Below are 22,380 nucleotides of genomic sequence, written 5' to 3' on the forward strand. Positions count from 1 at the left end.
TTAAGGGCTGGAGTTAAAAAGCAGAGTGGCTTTGGGGACAGAGGTGGCTCTCCTCCTCTCAGTCCTGCAGGAAATGCAGCGGAGGCGCCGCCCACAGGGGAGCCATTGAAATGCACTGAAAGACTGTCAAACAAAGTCGCATTAATGTTGTATTTGTAGTTACTTTGTCATCGTTCCATAACACACACAAGACATTTCTTGAGTCTGGGTCAATGTAGCGGATCAACAGCACCTAGTGACAAAGAAGCATTTCCGCGATTGCAGTAGTTGGCAACATAGTAACTGCACGTTTGAAGGTAGAACGTATGCTCTTCAGGACAGAGTGGGTGGCTCTGAAAAGAGCCGTTGGGTTGACTGACAGCAGGATCACTTTACTTGGAACTGGTGTACTTGGTGACGGCCTTTGTGCCCTCAGACACGGCGTGCTTGGCCAGCTCACCGGGGAGCAGCAGGCGCACTGCGGTCTGGATCTCCCTGGACGTGATGGTGGAGCGTTTGTTGTAGTGGGCCAGGCGAGAGGCCTCGGCAGCGATGCGCTCGAAGATGTCGTTGACAAACGAGTTCATGATGCTCATGGCCTTGGAGGAGATCCCGGTGTCGGGGTGGACCTGCTTCAGCACCTTGTACACATAGATCAGGGCTGCCTAATCCCAGTCCTCGAGAGCTACTATCCTGCAGCTTTTAGATGCATCCCTACTCCAACACAGCTGAATCAAATGGTTTGATTACCTCTTCAGCATGCCATCGTGTTTGGCAAAGGCCTGATAACAAGCCATTCATTTGATTCGGGTGTGTGGGAACAAGGATGCATCTAAAAGCTGCAGGACGGTAGCTCTCGAGGACCGGGATTGGGCACCCCTGACGTAGATGGCGTAGCTCTCCTTCCTGGTCTTTCTTTTCTTCTTGCCGCCCTTGCCGGCGGTCTTGGTCACGGCTTTCTTAGAGCCCTTCTTGGGCGCGGACTTTGCAGGTTCAGGCATTTTGTTCCTTCGGTACTCTGCAGCAATGAATGAGCTGTGTGACAGAGAGCAGCTCGCTTTATACAGGCTGTATGCTAATATCACTGCGCAGGCCCTCGGCTCTCATTGGCTGAGCTGCACAGTGGGCCGGACATTGTGTTGGAGGAAATCTGTGAATTGTGCTACAACAGGCGCGCATCTAACAAAGAAGTGGTCTGTGTGATCGTTTCCTCATTTGTTGGAACAGTCATTTGTATTAAATGAGCAGTAAATGTAGTGCTCTGTGTGGCAAATATGGAGGAGTTAGGGAGACACAGACTGAAAGCAAGAATATGCTTAAGATGTGACTACAGTCTACAGTAGTGAGTTGGGCCTCAGCAGTGTTTCTTTGGAGCAGTGAGCTTTGTTATCTTCACACCATGCTGGCGTTTTCAGAGTGATGATGATGACATTTAAGAACTGTAGAACACTCGATGCTGACGAGCTTACGAAGCGCAGTAGTTTTGAAACGCTGCTCTGAAGCGTGGTTGTAACGGCTCATGTGTCACGTGTAACCAAGATGTTGATGTGTGTTGTGTTTACAAGGTTCTATAATAAGGGAAGAAAATTAGTACATGCTGTTACCCTGTCAGACCAGGGGTGCCGCTAATGAGGCTGGGTAAGGGAAAGAGGAGAGAAGAAGAACGTAGAGAGCGAGAACAAGATGGAGCTCCGCTGTAAAGCCTAAAATAAAGTGTTGAAACCAGACGTCGCCTCCGCTGCCTGATTACACACCCAACAAATTGGCGACGAAGATGAGCGCTTCAGTACCGAGCCCACCGCCCTTTTTGCAACATGCGGGTGAGCCGCCAATACCGTTTATGACGTGGCGCAAATTCTCTGAGAACTACATGCTAGTGATAAATGCTACGGGAGATGCATGGCCGGAGGCGAGACGACGAGCCGTCTTATTACATTGCTTGGGACCAGAGGGACAACGACTGTTCTACACACTGCCAAATCAAGGTGCAACGTTTGCTGAAGCCATGACTGCGCTTGAAAACCACTTTGTCCCTAAAGTGAATGTTGTGGCATGCAGGCACACATTCAGACAGCGAGCTCAGCGGGCTGATGAAACGGTGACCCAGTATGTTGCCGCCCTCAGAGCGTTAGCTGTGCCATGTGGTTTTGGAATAATGGAGGGTGAAATGATTCGGGATCAACTTGTTGCTAATGCTAATCTCAGTGTTGTTAAAGATAAATTGCTGCTGGAGGAGGACCTTACATTGGACAAGGCAGTTACTATTGCATGTCAGGTGGAGGCTGCGGTCAAGAATGCTACACTCCTCTCTGCTGCGCCCACGGCCCAGACTGCTGCAGTACAAGCTGTGGAGGTGAAGGACGCACGTCTTCGGGGAAAAAGAGGAGCGCGACCGGCTCAAGCTCGGGGACCTACATCTAAAGAATGGCACAAAAAGGCAAGTGATAAAGAGCAACAGCGTCATTGTTTCAGATGTGGATCCGAGAAACACCTGGCTAATGATAAAAACTGTCCAGCAGCAACAGTAAAATGTGATAAATGCAACAAAAAAGGGCACTTCGCCAGAGTTTGTAAGTCAGCTGTAGCAGTGGTCAGGGAAGTAGTTGTTCCTGAGTTTACAGTTTTATGTGTCGATGATCACAAACTGATGACTGCAGCATGTGATAAGATTACATGCAAAATGAACATTGAAACACCACAGGGAAACTCCCAGGTTCTGGAGTTAATTGTGGATACAGGAGCTTCAGTATCTATCCTTCCAGAAGCCATCTACAAAGAACATTTTGCACCCTGTGCTTTGACTGAACCGAAAGTTAAGCTTGTCACTTATGCAAAAGGTGACTTGCCTGTCATTGGCTGACTGCAGGCTTCAGTGAGGGTTGCAAACAATGACAGAAAAGTGCCAGGATCATTCTTCATAGTTAAAGATGGATCACCGTTGCTGGGGTTGGACTTAATTAAAGCACTTAACATTGATATCATTGCTGGAAAAGTCATCAACAAAGGAGAGGATCCTGCAAGAGGATCACCAGCCAGTAAACAAACATGCATGGTGAATAACATTGATTCTTCTTCTTCCCATCATCTCGGAGCTGTTAAAGGGTTTATCCACAAAGTTCAAGTGAACAAGACAGTACAGCCGGTTCGTCAAAAACTGCGGCGTCTACCACTCAGCATACGTGAGGAGGTGTCAGCTGAATTGAAACGTCTACTCCAAGCAGGCATCATCGAACCAGTGGATGCAGCTGAATGGGTGAGTCCTCTGGTGGTTGGAAGAAAAAGTAAGGGAGACTTAAGACTTTGTGTGGATCTGCGTGAACCTAACAGGAGTGTGATCATGGACTGTTACCCTCTTCCTCACATGGAGGATTTGTTCGCACAGCTGGCTGGGGCTACACATTTTAGCCAGATTGATTTAAGTTCAGCTTATCACCAACTGCCTCTTCACCCTGATAGCCGAAGCCTCACAGCATTCATAACCCATGAAGGACTCTTCCAGTTTACCCGAGTTCCATTTGGACTTGCTTCAGCCCCTTCTGCCTTCCAAAAGATGATGCAAACAGTCCTAAAAGACCAGACAGGAGTACAGAACTACTTGGATGACATAATAGTGTATGGACATTCCAGAGAAGAGCATGATGAACGGTTACAGGCTGTCCTCCAACGCCTGAAGGATGTCGGTCTGCAGATCAACTTCAACAAAAGTTCATTTGGACAGACATCTATTCCGTTCTTGGGACACGTCATTTCCAAGGATGGCCTGAGCCCCAGCCCAGACCACCTGACTGCCATTGCCAAAGCCCCTGCACCAAAGGACATGGCTGCTCTTCGTTCCTTCTTAGGCTTGACTTTGTGGTTCAGCAAATTCCTAGCAAACTATGCAACTGTGGTTGAACCACTCCGTGAGTTACTTCGGACAAGTCAGGCAGCTGAACTTCAATGGACTGATACAGCAAACGAAAGCTTCAACAAACTGAAGGAAATGCTACTAAAAAGCCCAGCACTGGCAATCTTCAACCCAAATCTGCCAACATTCATCACCACTGATGCGTCAGATTATGGTCTTGGAGCTGTTCTGACCCAGATCAACTCAAACAATGAGGAACGTGTTGTTGCTTTTGGTTCCCGCACCCTGTCCCCAGCCGAGAGGAAATATTCAACAATTGAAAAAGAAGCCCTCGCCTGCGTATGGGCCGTTGAAAGATGGAGGACGTACATATGGGGACGGAGATTTACTCTGAGAACTGATCACCAGGCCCTCACCACCCTGTTAAGTACTAAGGGGATGAACAGAGCTGGCATGAGGATAGCATGTTGGTCAGCCAGACTGATGTGTTTCCAGTATGACTTAGAGTACCGTCCAGGAAGCCAAAATGTTATAGCTGACTGTATGTCCCATGTTCCCCTGCATACCACAAACACAAGTGAAGACTTTGAACAGGACTTAATCACAGAGATTGCTAAAATTTCTCCTCAGCTAACAGCGCTTCCACTGGCTGACTTCAAAGCAGATTGTGAAGACTGTCCTGAATTAACAAAACTAAGACAGATCGTTCTTTCGGGCTGGCCGAAAGTAAGAAAATCCTTACCAGATGATGTCAAACCCTACTTCCCGGTCCGACATGAACTGGCAGCAGAGTCACCGCTGATATTTAGAGGAACACGGCTGATTGTTCCCAAATCTCTGCGAGGAAAAGTAGTGCACCTAGCCCATGAAGGACATCAAGGCATGGTCCGAACCAAACAACGCCTGAGAAATCTATATTGGTGGCCAAACATGGATGAACTGGTCCACGAAATATTGTCCACATGCACAACCTGCCAATCATGTGACAAGACAGCAGCTGTTTCACCTGCACCGTTACAACCCATCAAATTCCCAGAGGGTCCGTTTCAACATGTTGCTGTCGACATTGTCGGTCCGTTTGAACAAGGAACCTATGACTGCAGGTTTGCCATCACACTAGTTGACTATTTCAGTAAGTGGCCTGAAGTCGCATTCACACCAAACGCCTCAACTGCGACAGTGATTGCATTCCTGACTTCCATTTTCGCCCGTGAAGGAAACCCTTATGAAATTACAACTGATAATGGTCCGCAGTTCACCTCAGCTGCCTTTGCTGAGTTTCTCGCTGAAAGGGGCATAAAACACATCAGGACAAGCGTCTATCATCCTCAAGCGAATGGATGTGTGGAGCGCTTTAATAGAGTACTGAAGGACTCCATACAGACAGCACAAGCTACTCGGCGACCATGGAAAACTGTGGTTACAGAACTGCTTCAAAATTATCGAGCGACTCCCCACGCTACAACCGGTGAGTCCCCTTTCCAGCTCCTCAGAGGAAGAGCCATGCGGACTAAACTCAACATCCTGCCACCACCAAAGGATGCTGGCCAATATGACCACATCAGATCCAAAGTGACATTGACACAGAAAAGAAGTGCACTTTATACAGACAGAAAGAGAGGTGCTAAACTTACTAAAGTGACTGTGGGTGCTTCAGTGAGAGTACGAAAGCCATTCCATGTGGGAAAAGGAGAGCCACAATACACCAAGCCGCTGGAGGTGCAGCAGCAGACGGGTGAGAGTTCTTTCATCCTCAGCGATGGGAGAAGATGGAATGCAGCGCGTCTCTCACTTGTCCCAGAGAACTCAAAACACACACTATCACCGCGGAAGCACTAGCTGGTAGTCGGACCGTACGCGTGTCTTAGTGCAGTTGAACATAATCCACAAAGTCCGCTTGTAGTCGAAAAACAAACAGGCAAACATTTATTTCCACAGTTTTGAAATACAGTGATCCATTTGAATGTTCCAGTACACTGCAAACACGGTAAGAAACTGTTTTTCTCCACAGCTAGTTAAAGCCCCCGTAGCTCCACACTGCCTGTCGCGAACCCTCCCCCCGTGCACAGTTACCGTGTGTTAAAGGAACAGTACGTAAAATTAAATAAGGCAAGAAAAAATACAATTTAACTGTAAATCTTACGCTAAACAAATTATAAAGTAAAAACTGAAATTCCCCATTATCTTACACTTATCCTTATCCAAACTGATTCAAATTATTAACAAATATACACTCTGTGCAATCTGAGTAAACTAAGAGATGATTAGACCTTTATCCTATACATTCCCGGCCCCTAATTGTTCTATAAACTTATAAACAATTATTAACAATCAGGCACAATGATCATATTAACAACATAAGCATTCAGTCCTTAGAACATAATTTCTTCTTTCTTCTGATGTCAGAGGTCACCAGTACATGACATACCGTGGGAGTCCAGCCTTTACCACTGACTCATACTGCTTCTAGGAGCAGACAGACCTTAGTGATTGGTCTATCCAGTTCACTGGTCTTGGTCTTCACACGAACCCTGCGAACAAGGCCATGTTCATCCGGCATGGCTTGAGTGACTCTACCAATGAGCCAAGAGTTTCTCGGTGCTGTTTCGTCCACGAGCAAAACGATGTCTCCAGGCACAAAGTTCCTAGACACCCGTGTCCACTTCTGCCGTGTCTGAAGCTGAGGCAAATACTCTCTCACCCAGCGCTTCCAGAAAAGATCTGCCATATATTGAACTTGCCTCCATCGTCGGCGGGCATAGATGTCCTCCCTTTGGAACAGTCCTGGGGGAAGAGATGGCCTCGCTTTTAAGAGCAGGAGATGATTTGGAGTGAGTGCGTCCAAGTCATTAGGGTCATTGGAGGGTGTAGTAATAGGCCGACTGTTGAGGATCGCTTCGGTTTCACAAAGAAATGTCTGAAGGCTCTCCTCATCCAGACTCTGAGTTTTAAGGGTGGCACCAAGGATTTTTCTGACCGATTTAATCAAACGTTCCCATACCCCTCCATGGTGAGAAGCAGCTGGAGTGTTAAAGGTCCACTTAATGCCCTTTTGCGTCAACGTGCTTTCTATTTTACCGGTGTTCCACTCTTGAATAGCCTTCCTAAGTTCTCGTTCTGCACCGACAAAATTGGTCCCGTTATCTGAGCGCAGCTCTACCACTTGTCCTCTTCTTGCAATAAATCTGCGAAGAGCATTGATGTAAGAGTCAGTATCCAAAGATGCTGCCACCTCTAAGTGTACAGCTCGAATGGCCAAACAGGTGAAGATTACACCATATCTCTTCACAGTGCTTCTTCCACGTTTGACTTCAAAGGGCCCAAAATAGTCTACTCCTGTCCTCGTGAATGGCGGTTCGTCAGGTGTAACTCTGTTTTGTGGCAAGTCAGCCATCTGTTGTTGCCCAACGATCCCATGCAGTCGTCGACACACAGTGCATCTGGAAAGAACTTTCCTGATAGCGCTGTTGGCTCCGGGAATCCAGAACCTTTGCCGTAGCTTGGACAGGACATGGTTGCGTCCACTGTGACCCACCTCCTTGTGTATTTCTTGTAGAATGAGCTCAGACACCCTAGAGCTCTTGTCCAGAATGACGGGGTGTTTGAACTCTTCCGGCAAGGCTGACCGACTGAGCCTTCCCCCAACTCTCAAGATCCCATCCTGAAGAAGCGGATTGAGCTTGTATATGTGGCTGCTCCTTTTAACAGGCTCACCCTTTAGTAGGGCAGTGATTTCTTCTTGAAATTTTTGTCCTTGGCAGTGGCTTATAATCTCAAGTTCAGCTTCTTTGAAGTCTTCCACTGTGAGGTTTTCTTTGCGATGGCTTAACCTGATGTTTGTCAGGGTTTGACTTTGCCGTGCTTTACTGATGTCTCGTGCAGTGTCAGCAGTCTGTTCTAGCCGTTCTTTGGCTCGAACCAGCAAGATATTCTTTACCTTAAGGATCCATGCCACAGCTTTCTTAAGGCGTATCCATGAGGAGTAGTGTTCTATCAACTGCTGCAGTACATCCGGTCCTTTGTTTAATGCGAAGGTGCTAATGGACACATTCTTTTTGATCTCCGGGTCTGCTGGGTTAAGAGCTTCTAGATGATCAAGAGTCTTTGGCCAACTGCTGTTTGGTGCCGTGAGAAAGTCTGGTCCAGAAATCCAGACATGGTTCTGTAGGAAAAGGCCTACGTTCTGTCCTCTTGAGACACAATCAGCCGGATTGAGATGTGAGTTGATGTGTCGCCATTGAGAAGCCACGGACACTTTTAGGATTTGAGAGACGCGGTTGGCGACAAAGGTGCGGAACCTTGTTGTCTCGTTGTTTATGTACTTTAGCACTGCTGTACTATCAGTCCAAAACACCGACTCTGCAAGCTGTAGTTGTAGCTCTTTCCTTAACATCCTGTCCATTCGTCCTGCCATAGTTGCTGCTGTTAATTCCAGGCGTGGAATGGTGGTGTGTTTGAGTGGCGCAACTCTTGCCTTCCCCATAACAAAGGAACAATGGACTTGACCATTCCAGCCTATCTGCACCAGATAGGTTACAGTACCATAAGCCTCCTCACTAGCATCACAGAAATGATGAAGCTGAGCAAATGAAGTGCCTCCAAAATGTGCTGGCTTGAAAGATCGCTCAACTTCAAATTCCCGGAGTAACTCCAAATCGTTAAGCCATTCATGCCACTGCTGAGCAAGATGTTCTGGAATGACGCTATCCCAGCTAATCTTTAGCCTACAGCACTCTTGCAAAATCCTTTTAGCCGGCAGAACCACTGGCGCCAAGATGCCTAGTGGGTCATAGATGGAACTTGCAATAGAAAGAATGTTCCTCCTTGTGGGCCTTTTCTCCTGAATGGCAATTCGGAATTTGAAGCTATCAGACTGGACACACCACTGTACTCCCAGTGCTCTCTCTATGGGCAGTACATCCTGATCCAAGTCCAGGTCTTTAACTTCCTTTGCCCTTTCAGTATCAGGAATGGATGCCAGCACCACGCGACTGTTGCTTATCCACTTCATCAACCTGAATCCTCCTGTTTGACAGGCCGCTTTCACATTGTGGAAAAGCAACACAGCTTCATCCTCAGAGCCAACTGACTTCAGGCAGTCGTCCACGTAAAAGTTCTGCAGTATGGTTTCAATAGCTGTACTGTCAAACTGGTCCCTGTTGTCCTCAGCACACCGTCTCAGAGCATAGCTGGCACAGCTTGGTGATGACGTTGCGCCAAATAGGTGCACAACCATCCTGTATGCCACTAGAGGTTGGTTAATGTCTCCATTTGGCCACCATAAGAACCTTAAGAGGTCTGTGTCTTCTGGTGGAACCTTTACCTGGTGGAACATGGCTTCCACATCGGCCATGACAGCTACAGGTTCTTGGCGAAATCTTGTGAGAACTCCAATCAGAGTACTGGTAAGGTTCGGCCCTTGAAGAAGTTGCCCATTCAACGTGAACCCCTGATAGGCAGCTCCACAGTCGAATACAACACGCATTTTGTGCTTTTTGGAATGGTACACTCCATGGTGTGGGATGTACCAAACCTTTCCATCACTGCGCTTGAGGTCGTTGTCAGGGACCTTCGCGGCATAGCCCTTGGAGATCAGATCCTCCATGAAAGCAATATAGTCCTCACGAAATGTGGGGTTTTTCAGAAGCTTCTTCTTCAAATTTAAGGCGCGCTGTTCTGCTAGCACTCGGTTGTTGGGCATTTGAATCCCTTTGTTCTTAAGAGGTAGACCAATGCAGTAATGTCCGTTAACCAGCCTGGCAGAATGTGTTACACTGTCCATGAATTGGAGATCTTCCCTAGACATTTCCAGTTGCTCTTCCTGGTTGCATTCAGGAAAGTCATATTTGAGCTGCTGTTTCCACAGGTCATCCAGTTTGGCCACAGATATTCGATTTGATGTGATAGTTACTGCTTTGCTCCGTGCAGCTCTGCGATTGCCATCCCGCAGCGGCCCATTCACTGTCCAGCCAAGGCTTGTTTTTACTGCATAGGGTCCGTCGTCTATGCTGTGAATGACTTCCTCTGGCTCCATAGCCCTTGGTACATTAGTTCCAATTAGCAGACCTATTTCTGCATCGATGTAGGGTATTTGCACCCGCTTTAGATAAGGCCATTTGTCCACGTCTGCCTGCAGTGGAATGTTCCTTTTGTCGGCTGGGATTGCCTTCTGAGAAAACACCTCCTGCAGCTCAATGAAGTTGCAATTTTCTAGGCTGCTAACCTCTAGGCCTGTAACAAGATGACTGCTGACCATTTTCTGTTGCCCCATGGTTGTCAACAGTATGTCCATTTTCTTTCCACTGAGATTAAGCTCATTCATTAGCCTTTCAGTACAAAACGTTGCAGTACTGCCTGGGTCTAAGAAAGCATATGTGATAGCCGCCTTGTCGCCTTTCTTTGCCTTAACTTGGACTGGAACAATAGCAAGGATGCTATCTGCGCCTCCGGCCCCAGTACCAGAGCATAGTGTATTAGCTGTCTCTACAAACCCACTGCTCACAGACTGCTTCTCATCATGTTCTGGTGACTCCTCCTTTGGTGCAGGCTTATCCTTGGTCCTGATGTGCAACACGGTTGGATGAGTCAGTGAACAGAGCTCACAGCTCAATTTCTCCTCACAAGACCTACTCATATGGCCCTGTTTTAAGCAGCTAAAGCAAAGTCCCTTGCCTCGAAGAAATTCTAGTTTCTCTTTGTGTAGAGATTTCCTCAGTCTCTTGCATTGTGCCATGGTATGTTCACTGTGGCAAAACAAACATGGTGTTTTGAATGCGGAGATAGGATTAGTGAGTCCCTTTTTGCCTCCCTTTGTCTCTGCATCGATGCTGCCCGAGTGTTGTTGTGAAAATGGACTTGCCACTCTTCCTCCCTAAAGTGACATTTGGTGGAGACCTGGTTGGTGCCTTGTTGCTGTCTTTTATATCTCCAAACACTGGGTGTAATGCTACTTTAGCCTGCGTGTTAATAAACTTGACAAGGTCCATAAACTTAGGCCGCCGAGCTTCTGTCTCCTCTATTTCAAAGGCGACACTCCTCCACCTTCCCCTGAGGTTGTACGGTAGCTTATTCACAATGGCACGCATGTTGGCAACATTATCCAACTCCTCCATGTACTCCATGTCTGACATTGCATTCCCACAGCTGGTGAGGAATAGTGCCAATGCGCTGAGGGCTTCACCATCTTCTGCCTTTATTGGAGGCCAGCCTAGAGCCTTGTTTATGTATGCCACAGAAATCCTGTATTCGTTGCCAAAGTGCTCTTTCAGGAGCCTTTTTGCTTCACGGTAGCCCTTTTCTGGATCCATGTGCAGACAACTGCGTATTAGCTCCCTGGGCTGTCCAGAAGTGTATTGCTCCAAGAAGCAAAGACGATCCTTTCTGCTTTCTGTTTTACACTCCACTCCATGCTCAAAGGCTCTGATAAACAGTCTATATTCCAATGGATCCCCACTAAAGATGGAAATGTTCTGAGGAGGTAGAGTGGAAAGTCTTTGTTGCGTTGCAAGGACTTCTGCAATGTCGTTCTGTCTTTGCATGACAGCTAACAACGTCTGTGAAGCTTCTACGCCCGCTGAGTGAGAAGAACTGTTGCCTGAAAAACAATGGCTGTTCTTTCTGATAACTGGCTGATTGACCTGCACAGTGTTAGCTGAATGAGGCTGGATGATGGGCATCCTGTTTTGCTCACCACCACAATCCTCAATAGTCACTCTGTGATGATCAGTCTGTACCCCAGCTGGCTGCATTTGGACGAAAGATGATTTGTCATCCCTATGTGACACATCTGATCCCTCAAACCTCTGCAAAATCTTAAGTTTAGCATCAGTTGCTGCTAAAGCAGTTCGCAATTCAAGCTCTTCCTTCTCAGCCTTAAGTTTAGCTTCTTGCTCCTCCAAAGCTCGCCGTTCCTTTAAAGCTGCTGCCTGTGCCAAGAGTGTAGCCTTCTCCAATTCTGCCTTCAAGCGAGCTGAAGATGCTGAAGATTGGCCAGTGCTGCTTTTGGACATTCTAGACTTCCTAGATGCTGCTACTGATATGCTGTCAGTGGGCTGAACACTCTCATCAGCCATTTTTGCTTCCTTTGTACGTTGATGGACTTCCTTTATCCAAGCATCCACGTTGTCAACAAAGCTTCTCATTGCATCTGCTTTGGGCTCAAACCAATGCTGCTGATCATTATCCATGTCCTCTCTTGACACAGCTTGCTGAAATAGCCCCTTTACAGATGTATTCAGTTCACAAAACTCTCCAAAGATGTGATTAAATTCTGTAGACAACTTGGTTTTAACTATTTCCACATTGCCATCATCCTCCATTAACTGCAGCATCTCATTCTTTTTCTCTGTTAGCTGACCCAGCTTGGCCTTTCTTGAGCCTATTTTCCTTTGTAATGCATCCTCCATCGCCTTAGCTGTAGGCTTCACCTTCCGCTTTTCCACTGTTGCTGAATCTTTATCATCTTCCATTATTCTCCCATTAGTTTGTTCCACTTAGCTGGGAGCTCAATACAGCTAACCGCCCCAATAGCCTCAGGAAACACACAAAGGGTAGCTATTCACGTGTAGTTAGCTAGTCGTTAGCGGGTCGTTCGCTGCTAATTAGCATAACACTGTGTTGCTAATATACTCCCCAATCTCCTCCGTGTCCACGAGTAATTGCACTTACTTTCTGTGCTGAAGGGCTGACTGGTGAATCCTCTCCTCGTATTTCATGTCCATGTGTTGCAGTTACATTTCCAATCCGAAGACTGCGGCCGCGAGGAGACAGTTTCTTACGAATATCACCGCGGGAGCACTAGCTGGTAGTCGGACCGTACGCGTGTCTTAGTGCAGTTGAACATAATCCACAAAGTCCGCTTGTAGTCGAAAAACAAACAGGCAAACATTTATTTCCACAGTTTTGAAATACAGTGATCCATTTGAATGTTCCAGTACACTGCAAACACGGTAAGAAACTGTTTTTCTCCACAGCTAGTTAAAGCCCCCGTAGCTCCACACTGCCTGTCGCGAACCCTCCCCCCGTGCACAGTTACCGTGTGTTAAAGGAACAGTACGTAAAAATTAAATAAGGCAAGAAAAAATACAATTTAACTGTAAATCTTACGCTAAACAAATTATAAAGTAAAAACTGAAATTCCCCATTATCTTACACTTATCCTTATCCAAACTGATTCAAATTATTAACAAATATACACTCTGTGCAATCTGAGTAAACTAAGAGATGATTAGACCTTTATCCTATACACACACAAAGAGCTGATACAGAGACAGAAAACATCAGCTCAGCACAGACTGCTACACGTCCCACACTGCAGAGGGACAGACAACCACCAAGATGGACAAAAGACTTTGTTATGAAATAGTTCAGAGGTAAAAAGAAAGGAGAAATATGCAGATGTGAGAAATGACTGTGAAGGGAAAGTGCATTTGAGTTTCATTAGTTATCTTTAATTCCAGCTGTGATTCCAGCTGTGACTTCTGATAAGCTGAGAAATTCAAATTCAAATTCAAATTCAAATTCAAATTTTATTTGTCACGTACACAGTCATACACAGTACGATATGTAGTGAAATGCTTGGACAACTGCTCGTGACCTAAAGAAAACAAAAAAGGAAAAGGCTATGAATAAGATAGGAAATAAATATGAAAAATTAAAAAGGGTAAATTTTACTAGGAAGGAATAAAATATAAATTAAGGTTAAAAAGGAAATAACTGTAGAACACAAATTAGAATGAAGGGTAAATTTAACTGGGAAGAATAAGATAAAATATATAAATTAAAGTTGAAAATAAAATAACTGTACAACAAAATACACAATATAGAACTATATAAGAATGTATGAAGAAATCTAAATATAAATAATATATACACAATAACAGCAGCTGTACAAGTATTAACCGGAAATGAAGAATATAGTGACCAGTGTTGTGCAAAAACAAAGTCCAGAAAGTCCAGTGTGTGTAAGAACTATATGTGTGGGTCAGTACTGTGTGGTGGTGTGATTGAGAGACCGTATCGCCTGCGGGAAGAAGCTCCTCCTCAGTCTCTCTGTGTTGGTCTTCAGGGAGCGGAATCGCTTTCCTGACCTCAACAGAGAGAACAGTCCGTTGTTGGGATGGCTGAGGTCCTTCACGATCTTCCTGGCCTTGGTCCAGCACCGCCTGCTGTAGATTGAGTGCAGGTCAGGGAGCTCGGAGCGGATGGTGCGCTCAGCTGACCGCACAACCCTCTGTAGAGCTCGTCTGTCCTGCATGGTGCTGTTCCCGAACCAGGTTAAGATGTTTCCCGCCAGGATGCTCTCTATGGTGCACGAGTAAAAGTTCCTGAGCACCTTGGAGGGCAGTTGGAAGTCTCTCAAGCGTCTGAGGTGGTAGAGACGCTGTCGGGCCTTTTTCACCACGGTGTTGATGTGACAGGACCATGACAGGTCCTGCGTGATGTGAACTCCGAGGTATTTGAAGCTGTCCACTCTCTCCACTGGGCACTTGTTGATGACGGGGGTCTGGTAGTTCCTCTCCTGCTTTGTGCTGAAGTCCACTATCAGCTCCTTTGTCTTACTGACGTTTAGAAGGAGGTTGTTCCTCTGGCACCAGTTCTCCAGATTCCTAATCTCCTTCAGGTAGGCCGTCTCGTTGTTATCAGAGATCAGGCCCACCACGACGGTGTCGTCAGCAAACTTGATGATGGTGGTGGAGCTGGTAGTGGCCACACAGTCATATGTGTACAAAGAGTACAGCAGGGGCTCAGAACACACCCCTGGGGGGCTCCAGTGCTGAGAGTGGTGGAGGCTGAGACATGTCCGCCCATCCTTACTGCCTGTGGTCTGCCAGTTAGGAAGTTGGAGATCCACTGACACATAGATGAGCTGAGTCCCAGATGCTCCAGCTTGGTGGTGAGTGTGGAGGGAATTATGGTGTTAAATGCAGAGCTGTAGTCTATGAAGAGCATTTTAACATAATTCCCCCTTCTAGTGTCCAAGTGAGTGAGTGATGTGTGGAGGACATGAGAGATGGCATCGTCTGTGGAACGATTTGGACGGTAAGCGAACTGTAGTGGGTCCAGTGTGTCTGGTAGTGAAGAAATGATGAAGTCTCTGACCAGGCGTTCAAAGCACTTCATCACTACTGAGGTGTGGGCTACAGGGCGATAGTCATTGAGAGAAGCAGGGTGGGGTTTCTTCGGGACAGGAACAATGATGGACTCTTTGAAGCATGTGGGGATCACCGACTGAGATAGAGAGATGTTGAATATCTCAGTGAACACAGGAGCTAGCTGGTATGCGCAGTCTCTTAGGATACGACCTGGGATGCCGTCTGGTCCTGCTGCTTTCCTGGTGTTCACTCTCTTGAAGGCTCTCCTTACTTCATGCTCGGAGATGACGAGCACGTTTCCGGTGCTGGCAGCATCTTCCTGTCTGCAGCCGTTAGCGCCGCTAACACTAGCATTGTTGGAGACCTTAGCTGCAGCCTCGAAGCGAGCATAGAAAGTGTTCAGCTCGTCTGCCAGAGTCACGGCCGCGTTCGCCATACCGGTTGTTGGTGCTTTATAGTCCGTTATTGTCCTTAGTCCCCGCCACAGGCTCCTAGAGTCACTCTGTTGGAGTTGTGACTCTAGTTTCCTCCCGTAGCGCTGCTTCGCCTCTTTCACCGCCCTCCGCACGTTATATGACGCGGCTTTGTACGGGTCCATGTCCCCCGTCATGAGTCCCGTGTTGTAGGCAGCGGTGCGGGATCTCAGAGCGTCGCGGATGGTTTTATCCACCCACGGCTTCTGGTTGGGAAACGTTGTGATAGTCTTTGTCTCCACGGTATCATCCGCTAGTTTCCCGATGAATCCCACAACCGCTTCCGTAAACACGTTGACGTCATCGTCGGAGCTGTTCCTGAACATGCCCCAGTCTGCGTCATCGAGTGCGTCCTGTAACGCGGCCACCGATTGGTCCGTCCAGCGCACGACCTTCCTCTGAACCGGAACTTCCTGTTTCAGCCTTTGTTTGTATTTTGGCATGAGGAAAATGGCGGCGTGATCAGATTTGCCAAACGGGGGGCGGGATTGTGCCTTGTAGCCGTCCTTGACCGTAGTGTAGCAGTGGTCCAGTGTCCTTTCACCTCTGGTGGGGCAGGTGATGTGTTGATAAAAGTTCGGCGCTGCGCGTTTGAGGTTGGCGCTATTAAAGTCCCCCGTCACAATAAGCGCAGCGTCCCGGTGTTGTGTCTGGTGCTGTGTGAGTGCCTCATGCAGCTCGCATAAGGCGGTGACCGTGTCCGCTTGTGGTGGAATATAAACGGCACTTACAATGACCGATGTAAATTCCCGAGGTAGATAAAAAGGACGACACATGATGGACAGTAGTTCCAGATTTGGTGTGCAGGAGCGTGTGAGAGGAACGTTGTTCCTCTCACACGAAGACGTTCCTCTCACACAGAAGAGGGCACATGGTTGTTCCTTTTGATTCAGGGTTGATCCAGGGCACGTTTACTTTGCCATTACAGTTCTTTTATCAGGATATATATATATATATATATATATATATATATATATATATATATATATATATATATATATATATGGGATATATATATATATATATATCCCATCCTCGTCGCCAATAGCAGTTGGATAGCGTAGTGGTTAGACTACACGCCTTTGGAACAGAAGTTCGATTCCTGCCTGGGGCGTCTGTATCCAGTAAGGGTCCTAAGGCTAGACCCCCTATGCTAAGCAAGCCTACCGCAGACATGAGCGAGACAGAAAAATATGAAGGCATGCCGGCTCGGACGTCGCCCGGATCAACAAGGTCCGCGTCAGGTGTTGAGGAACCAGGGCACCCTGACGAAAAGTGGGCTACTGGAACAAGAAGGCATCGGTGGGCAAGAGACGAAAACAGGGCGTTGTTGGAATGCTACTACGCAAGTAACCCCGGCGGAAGGGGCTACATGAATAGGATGATGGACCTATGGATTCTTCGATACCCAACATCCACAATGACGGCGAAACAACTAGTAGCTCAGTGTTCCAACATTCGAAAGAAGGGACTGCTCTCACAGCTAGAGATTGACGAGGTACAACACAAATGCTACGGCAAGGAGGAGTCAGGACGCCAGGTCAGGGGGGAGATATCATCACCCCCACCCGAGATTGGGTACATAGCCCCAAGTGCGATAGGAGAAGGATCGTTGAGTGCGAGAGGAACTGACCTGAAAGATAGGATCATGGCCAAGTTTGAAACCTGGATCCCCCGCAGCCGGTTACGTGAAGTACCCTCAGAAGGTCTGCTAGATGATGTTAATGCAGCACTACGGATGATACCTACAACCACGATTACCGACACTAACATACTGGTAGATCTACAATACGGCAGCAGTGATCAGTGAGATGCTTGGCTATAAGTTGAACAGCCACAAGGGGCAGTACCCTCCATGGAGAAGGAGGCTAGAGGGCAAGATCAAAGTAGCACGGAGGGAGGTTAGCCAACTAACGGAGTTGCAGAAAGGTGCGACAAAGAAGGTGCATAAGAAATACAGCAAGCTGTCCATACCTGAGGCCTTGGAAACTGCCAAGCAAAGACTCACAGCCTTGGCCAGCCGCTTGAGGAGGTACACCAGAGAGATAGAAGGCAGGAGAATAAACCAGCTGTTCTCCACAGAACCAAAGGTGTACTCTCAGTGGCAAGGGAACAATAAGAGAACAGCACCACCAAGGCTGGAGACGGAGCAATACTGGAAGAGCATATGGGAGAAGGACGCAACCCATAACGGAAATGCTAGTGGATCTGAGGGCAGACCACAGCGACCTCCCTGAACAGGGTCCAGTAACCATCACAGTGGCAGATATCCAAGAAAGGGTCTCCAGTATGAAGAGTTGGACAGCACCAGGGCCCGACATGGTTCACGCCTACTGGCTAAAGAAGCTGACTGCACTCCACGAGCGTCTGGCAGCACAAATGAACCAGCTGCTAGTTAACGAGAGACACCTGGAATGGCTAACTGAAGGTCGGACGGTCCTGATCCCCAAGGACCCCAAGAAGGGACCGGTCCCCTCCAACTACCGACCAATAACCTGCCTCAGTACTACATGGAAGCTCCTGTCAGGCATCATATCAGCTAAGATGAACAGGCACATGGGTCAATACATGAGCGGGACACAGAAAGGAATGAATACCAGAGGCGCAAAACACCAGCTACTGGTAGACAGAACAGTCAGCCGAGACTGCAAGACCAGACTGACCAACCTGTGCACTGCCTGGATTGATTACAAGAAGGCCTATGACTCAATGCCCCACAGCTGGATACTGGAATGCCTAGAATTGTACAAGATCAATGGGACCCTAAGAGCCTTCATCAGGAACTCAATGGGGATGTGGCGCACAACACTAGAGGCCAACTCCAAGCCCATAGCACAAGTCACCATCAAGTGCGGGATCTACCAAGGAGATGCTCTGTCCCCACTGCTGTTCTGCATAGGCCTGAACCCCCTCAGTGAGATCATTAACAAGACTGGCTACGGATACCGACTACGGAACGGAGCAGTTGTCAGCCACCTCCTGTACATGGATGACATCAAGCTGTATGCCAAGAGTGAACGAGACATCGATTCACTGATCCACACTACCAGGCTATACAGCAATGACATTGGAATGTCGTTCGGACTGGAGAAGTGTAGTCGGATGGTAACAAAGAGAGGGAAGGTAGTCAGAACTGAGGGGATTGAACTACCAGAAGGCAACATTGCAGACATAGAGGACAGTTACAAGTACCTGGGGATCCCGCAGGCGAATGGGAACCATGAAGAGGCCGCTAGAAAAGCTGCAACCACCAAGTACCTGCAGAGGGTCAGGCAAGTCCTGAGGAGTCAGCTGAATGGTAAGAACAAGATCCGGGCCATCAACACGTACGCCCTGCCCGTGATCAGGTACCCTGCTGGGGTAATAGGCTGGCCAAAGGAGGAGATAGAAGCCACTGACATAAAGACAAGAAAGCTCCTTACCATGCATGGAGGGTTTCACCCCAAGTCCAGCACCCTGAGGCTGTACGCTAAGCGGAAGGAAGGGGGCCGGGGACTGGTGAGTGTCAGCACCACAGTCCAGGATGAGACAACGAACATCCAAGAATACATTGGGAAGATGGCCCCAACTGACCGAGTGCTCAGTGAATACCTCAGGCAGCAGAAACCCAAGAAAGAGGAGGGAGACGAGGAACCATCATGGAAGGACAGGCCCCTGCACGGTATGTACCACCGGCAGATAGAGGAGGTGGCTGATATCCAGAAATCCTACCAGTGGCTGGACAAAGCTGGACTGAAAGACAGCACAGAGGCACTAATCATGGCAGCACAAGAACAAGCTCTGAGCACAAGATCCATAGAGGCTGGGGTCTATCACACCAGGCAAGACCCCAGGTGCAGGCTGTGTAAAGATGCCCCAGAGACAATCCAGCACATAACAACAGGGTGCAAGATGCTAGCAGGCAAGGCATACATGGAACGCCATAACCAAGTGGCCGGCATAGTGTACAGGAACATCTGTGCCGAGTATAACCTGGAAGTCCCGAGGTCAAAATGGGAGATGCCCCCAAGGGTGGTGGAGAATGACCGAGCTAAGATCCTGTGAGACTTCCAGATACAGACAGACAAAATGGTGGTGGCTAACCAACCGGACATAGTGGTGGTAGACAAACAGAAGAAGACGGCCGTAGTGATCGATGTAGCGGTTCCGAATGACAGCAATATCAGGAAGAAGGAACACGAGAAGCTGGAGAAATACCAAGGGCTCAGAGAAGAGCTCGAGAGGATGTGGAGGGTGAAGGTAACGGTGGTCCCCGTGGTAATCGGAGCACTAGGTGCGGTGACTCCCAAGCTAGGCGAGTGGCTCCAGCAGATCCCGGGAATAACATCGGAGATCTCTGTCCAGAAGAGCGCAGTCCTGGGAACAGCTAAGATACTGCGCAGGACCCTCAAGCTCCCAGGCCTCTGGTAGAGGACTCGAGCTTGAAGGATAAACCGCCCGCAGGGGCGTGCTGGGTGTTTTTTTTTTTTATATAATACTGTTCTGAAGTTACTAATTGCCTCAAAAGTAAAAGGCTGTCAAATGTTTCATGTTGTGCTACAAGGGAAAGAGTATCATTTGAGAAAAGGGGGAGATGTTGTGTTTACAAGGTTCTATAATAAGGGAAGAAAATTAGTACATGCTGTTACCCTGTCAGACCAGGGGTGCCGCTAATGAGGCTGGGTAAGGGAAAGAGGAGAGAAGAAGAACGTAGAGAGCGAGAACAAGATGGAGCTCCGCTGTAAAGCCTAAAATAAAGTGTTGAACCCAGACGTCGCCTCCGCTGCCTGATTACACACCCAACAAAGTGTTTCACTGCAGCTTCAACAGCTGCAGTGGAAGCGCTTCAAATAAATGAAGCGCTTTCATTTATTTATATATTAGTATAGGTATGTATCAGTTCAACTCTACAAGAATCTTGATGATGTATTTCCTTACAAGAAATGAATGTGCATCTCACTAACAGCTACTCAGATTTAGCACTCTTAACATGATTAGTCAGCCTACAATAGTTATGCTGTGACAACACAGTAAAGTGTGGCAATGATAACGATACTCAAGTCAAAGAATTCATGTTAATTTTCCAAATTATATTATATATTATATCCAAGGTGGGTAAGAAGATCTAAAAAAAGATCATTTGTGACCTTCGCTGACACCATTTCTTTACTCTGATGAGTTCTGAAGCCTTACTGAAAGTCTTCAAATCAACCATTCTTCTGTAGATGATGAGTTAACTGTTTTACAACTACTCTTTCAGGAATTTTTGAGAAAGTGGTTGATTACTGCCAGCTTGAAGGCTTGAACAGTCCTGTATAGGGATGGGTATCGTTTAGGTTTTATCCGATACCAGTACCAAACCGGTACTTTTGAAACAGTGCCTGTGCTTAAACGGTGCTCGATGGTGCTTGAAGAATGGAGAACACAAAATTGGTCCAAAAACCTCTCATGTTCAGCTGTTTTTTTGTAAAAAGACAACAATGTTAGCCTTTTCTGCAGCTATAGGGGATATATGGTATCACTCTTGGCTGGAAGCAGTGCTTAAACAATGGAAAAAACACAAACCTTTTCCAAAAACCTCTCATGTTTAGCTGTTTTCCACTTTTTCTTTGGTCATTTTAGCCTTTTTGGCCAGGGTGAAGGGAGTATCTGCCATCAGATGTTCCCTGCCTTATGTTGTCTGCTGCCTTAGCATGTTGCTTATATGCTAAGGCAGCAGCTTAAAGACTCGTGATAATAGCTCAACATGCTTGTTTAGTTTCCTGCAGCTGACCACGATTCAGCAGCAGAGTGAACCAGGACTGGAAACCGTTGCAGATGTCTATTTAAAAAGCATCAACAATTCGAAGGTAAACTTTTGTGCTCAATAATCTGTTAGTATACAGAGTTTATTCTTTGTCAGGTCACACGTCAGCTGTCAGCAAAACTTTTACGGTGTGGTTTGCTGGGGCAGCAGCATTTCTGCTGGGGACAGAAAGAGACTGAACAGACTCATCTGGAGGGCCAGCTCTGTTCTAGGATGCCCTCTGGACCCACTGGAGGTGGTGAGTGACAGGAGAATGGTGACTAAGCTCTCATCCCTGTTGGACAACATCTCCCACCTCATGCAGGAGACTCTGACAGGATTGGGATCAGGACAAGTGTGTTTGCTTGACATCCATAAGCCATGTTGGCTTGACTTATTTTTGCAGTCCAATTCAATTGCCATTTCATGCCAAATATCATCCCATCTTGTGCATCTATTAATATTCCAAAAAAACACATGAAAAGTGGAAAATATATAATTATGTCATGCAAAATCCTTCCAACCAATTTACAATCACTCCAAGATCTTCACTGTAGGCCTTAATTTCCTGTCTATTTGAGTATGCATGTTGGTCATGTTGGCTAGGGGCTTCACTTTGTGCAGTGTCTCCTAAACTGATGGTGTGCCCCATTTACATGGAAGATATTGTTTGATTTGAGTGACAAATGAAATAAATCATGAAACGGTAACACACAACAGGGTAATAAAAAAAACAAAAAAATATAAACTAGGGTGACAAATGAACAGAGGTGGTGGTTTACGACACCAGCTGTCTGCCATCTATAATCCAGTTTTGAGATCCCTTCCCAGATGCCTTAACGCCCACTCACATCCTGGGCCATCTGACCTCAGGAAATCACATGATAGGATGGGGCCAGGTTTCACAATGAGCTCACCCGAAACCTTGGCTGATTGTGACCTACACCCGTTTTCACACCTTGGCTCATGTGATTAGGTAGAGGATCATTAGGTGGTCCATTGTCCATCGTGGGGGGAAACGCCCACACATTGCCATGGCTGGTACATCAGCACACTGACACTAAAGATACATTGTGCCTAATAGGATCATAGCCAGAACAATATGAAAAAAACATCATAACACTATGTGCTGGTATAAGAATGCAATGGCTTCTGAAATCCTTCCAAACAGTTACAGCTCCATATCTCACTGGTAGAAATGTTTCATCAACATATCTTTATTAC

General features: G+C 47.1%; 1 protein-coding gene across 4 annotated transcripts; it reads right to left on the reverse strand.

Annotated features, from left to right (window-relative positions):
- Positions 1–325: 325 nt before the first annotated feature.
- On the reverse strand, positions 326–17,552 carry LOC120716694 (histone H2B 1/2-like). 4 transcript variants are annotated; one of them, XM_040004276.1, is made up of 4 exons: positions 17,549–17,552; positions 2,391–2,396; positions 864–997; positions 326–629 (listed from the first exon to the last, which is right to left on the reverse strand). In XM_040004276.1, exons 3-4 carry the CDS (start codon positions 978–980, stop codon positions 372–374), a joined length of 375 nt encoding a protein of 124 aa, XP_039860210.1. In that variant the 5' UTR covers positions 981–997; positions 2,391–2,396; positions 17,549–17,552; the 3' UTR covers positions 326–371. The 4 variants fall into 4 exon arrangements, with proteins under 4 accessions (XP_039860210.1, XP_039860212.1, XP_039860211.1 ...); XM_040004278.1 differs by lacking the exon at positions 2,391–2,396 and adding an exon at positions 14,419–14,423 and having other exon boundaries at positions 864–987; XM_040004277.1 differs by lacking the exon at positions 2,391–2,396 and having other exon boundaries at positions 864–987.
- Positions 17,553–22,380: the final 4,828 nt, after the last annotated feature.

Source organism: Simochromis diagramma, unplaced genomic scaffold (assembly GCF_900408965.1).
Source record: "Simochromis diagramma unplaced genomic scaffold, fSimDia1.1 OVJJ01000565.1, whole genome shotgun sequence".
Lineage (NCBI taxonomy): Eukaryota > Metazoa > Chordata > Actinopteri > Cichliformes > Cichlidae > Simochromis > Simochromis diagramma.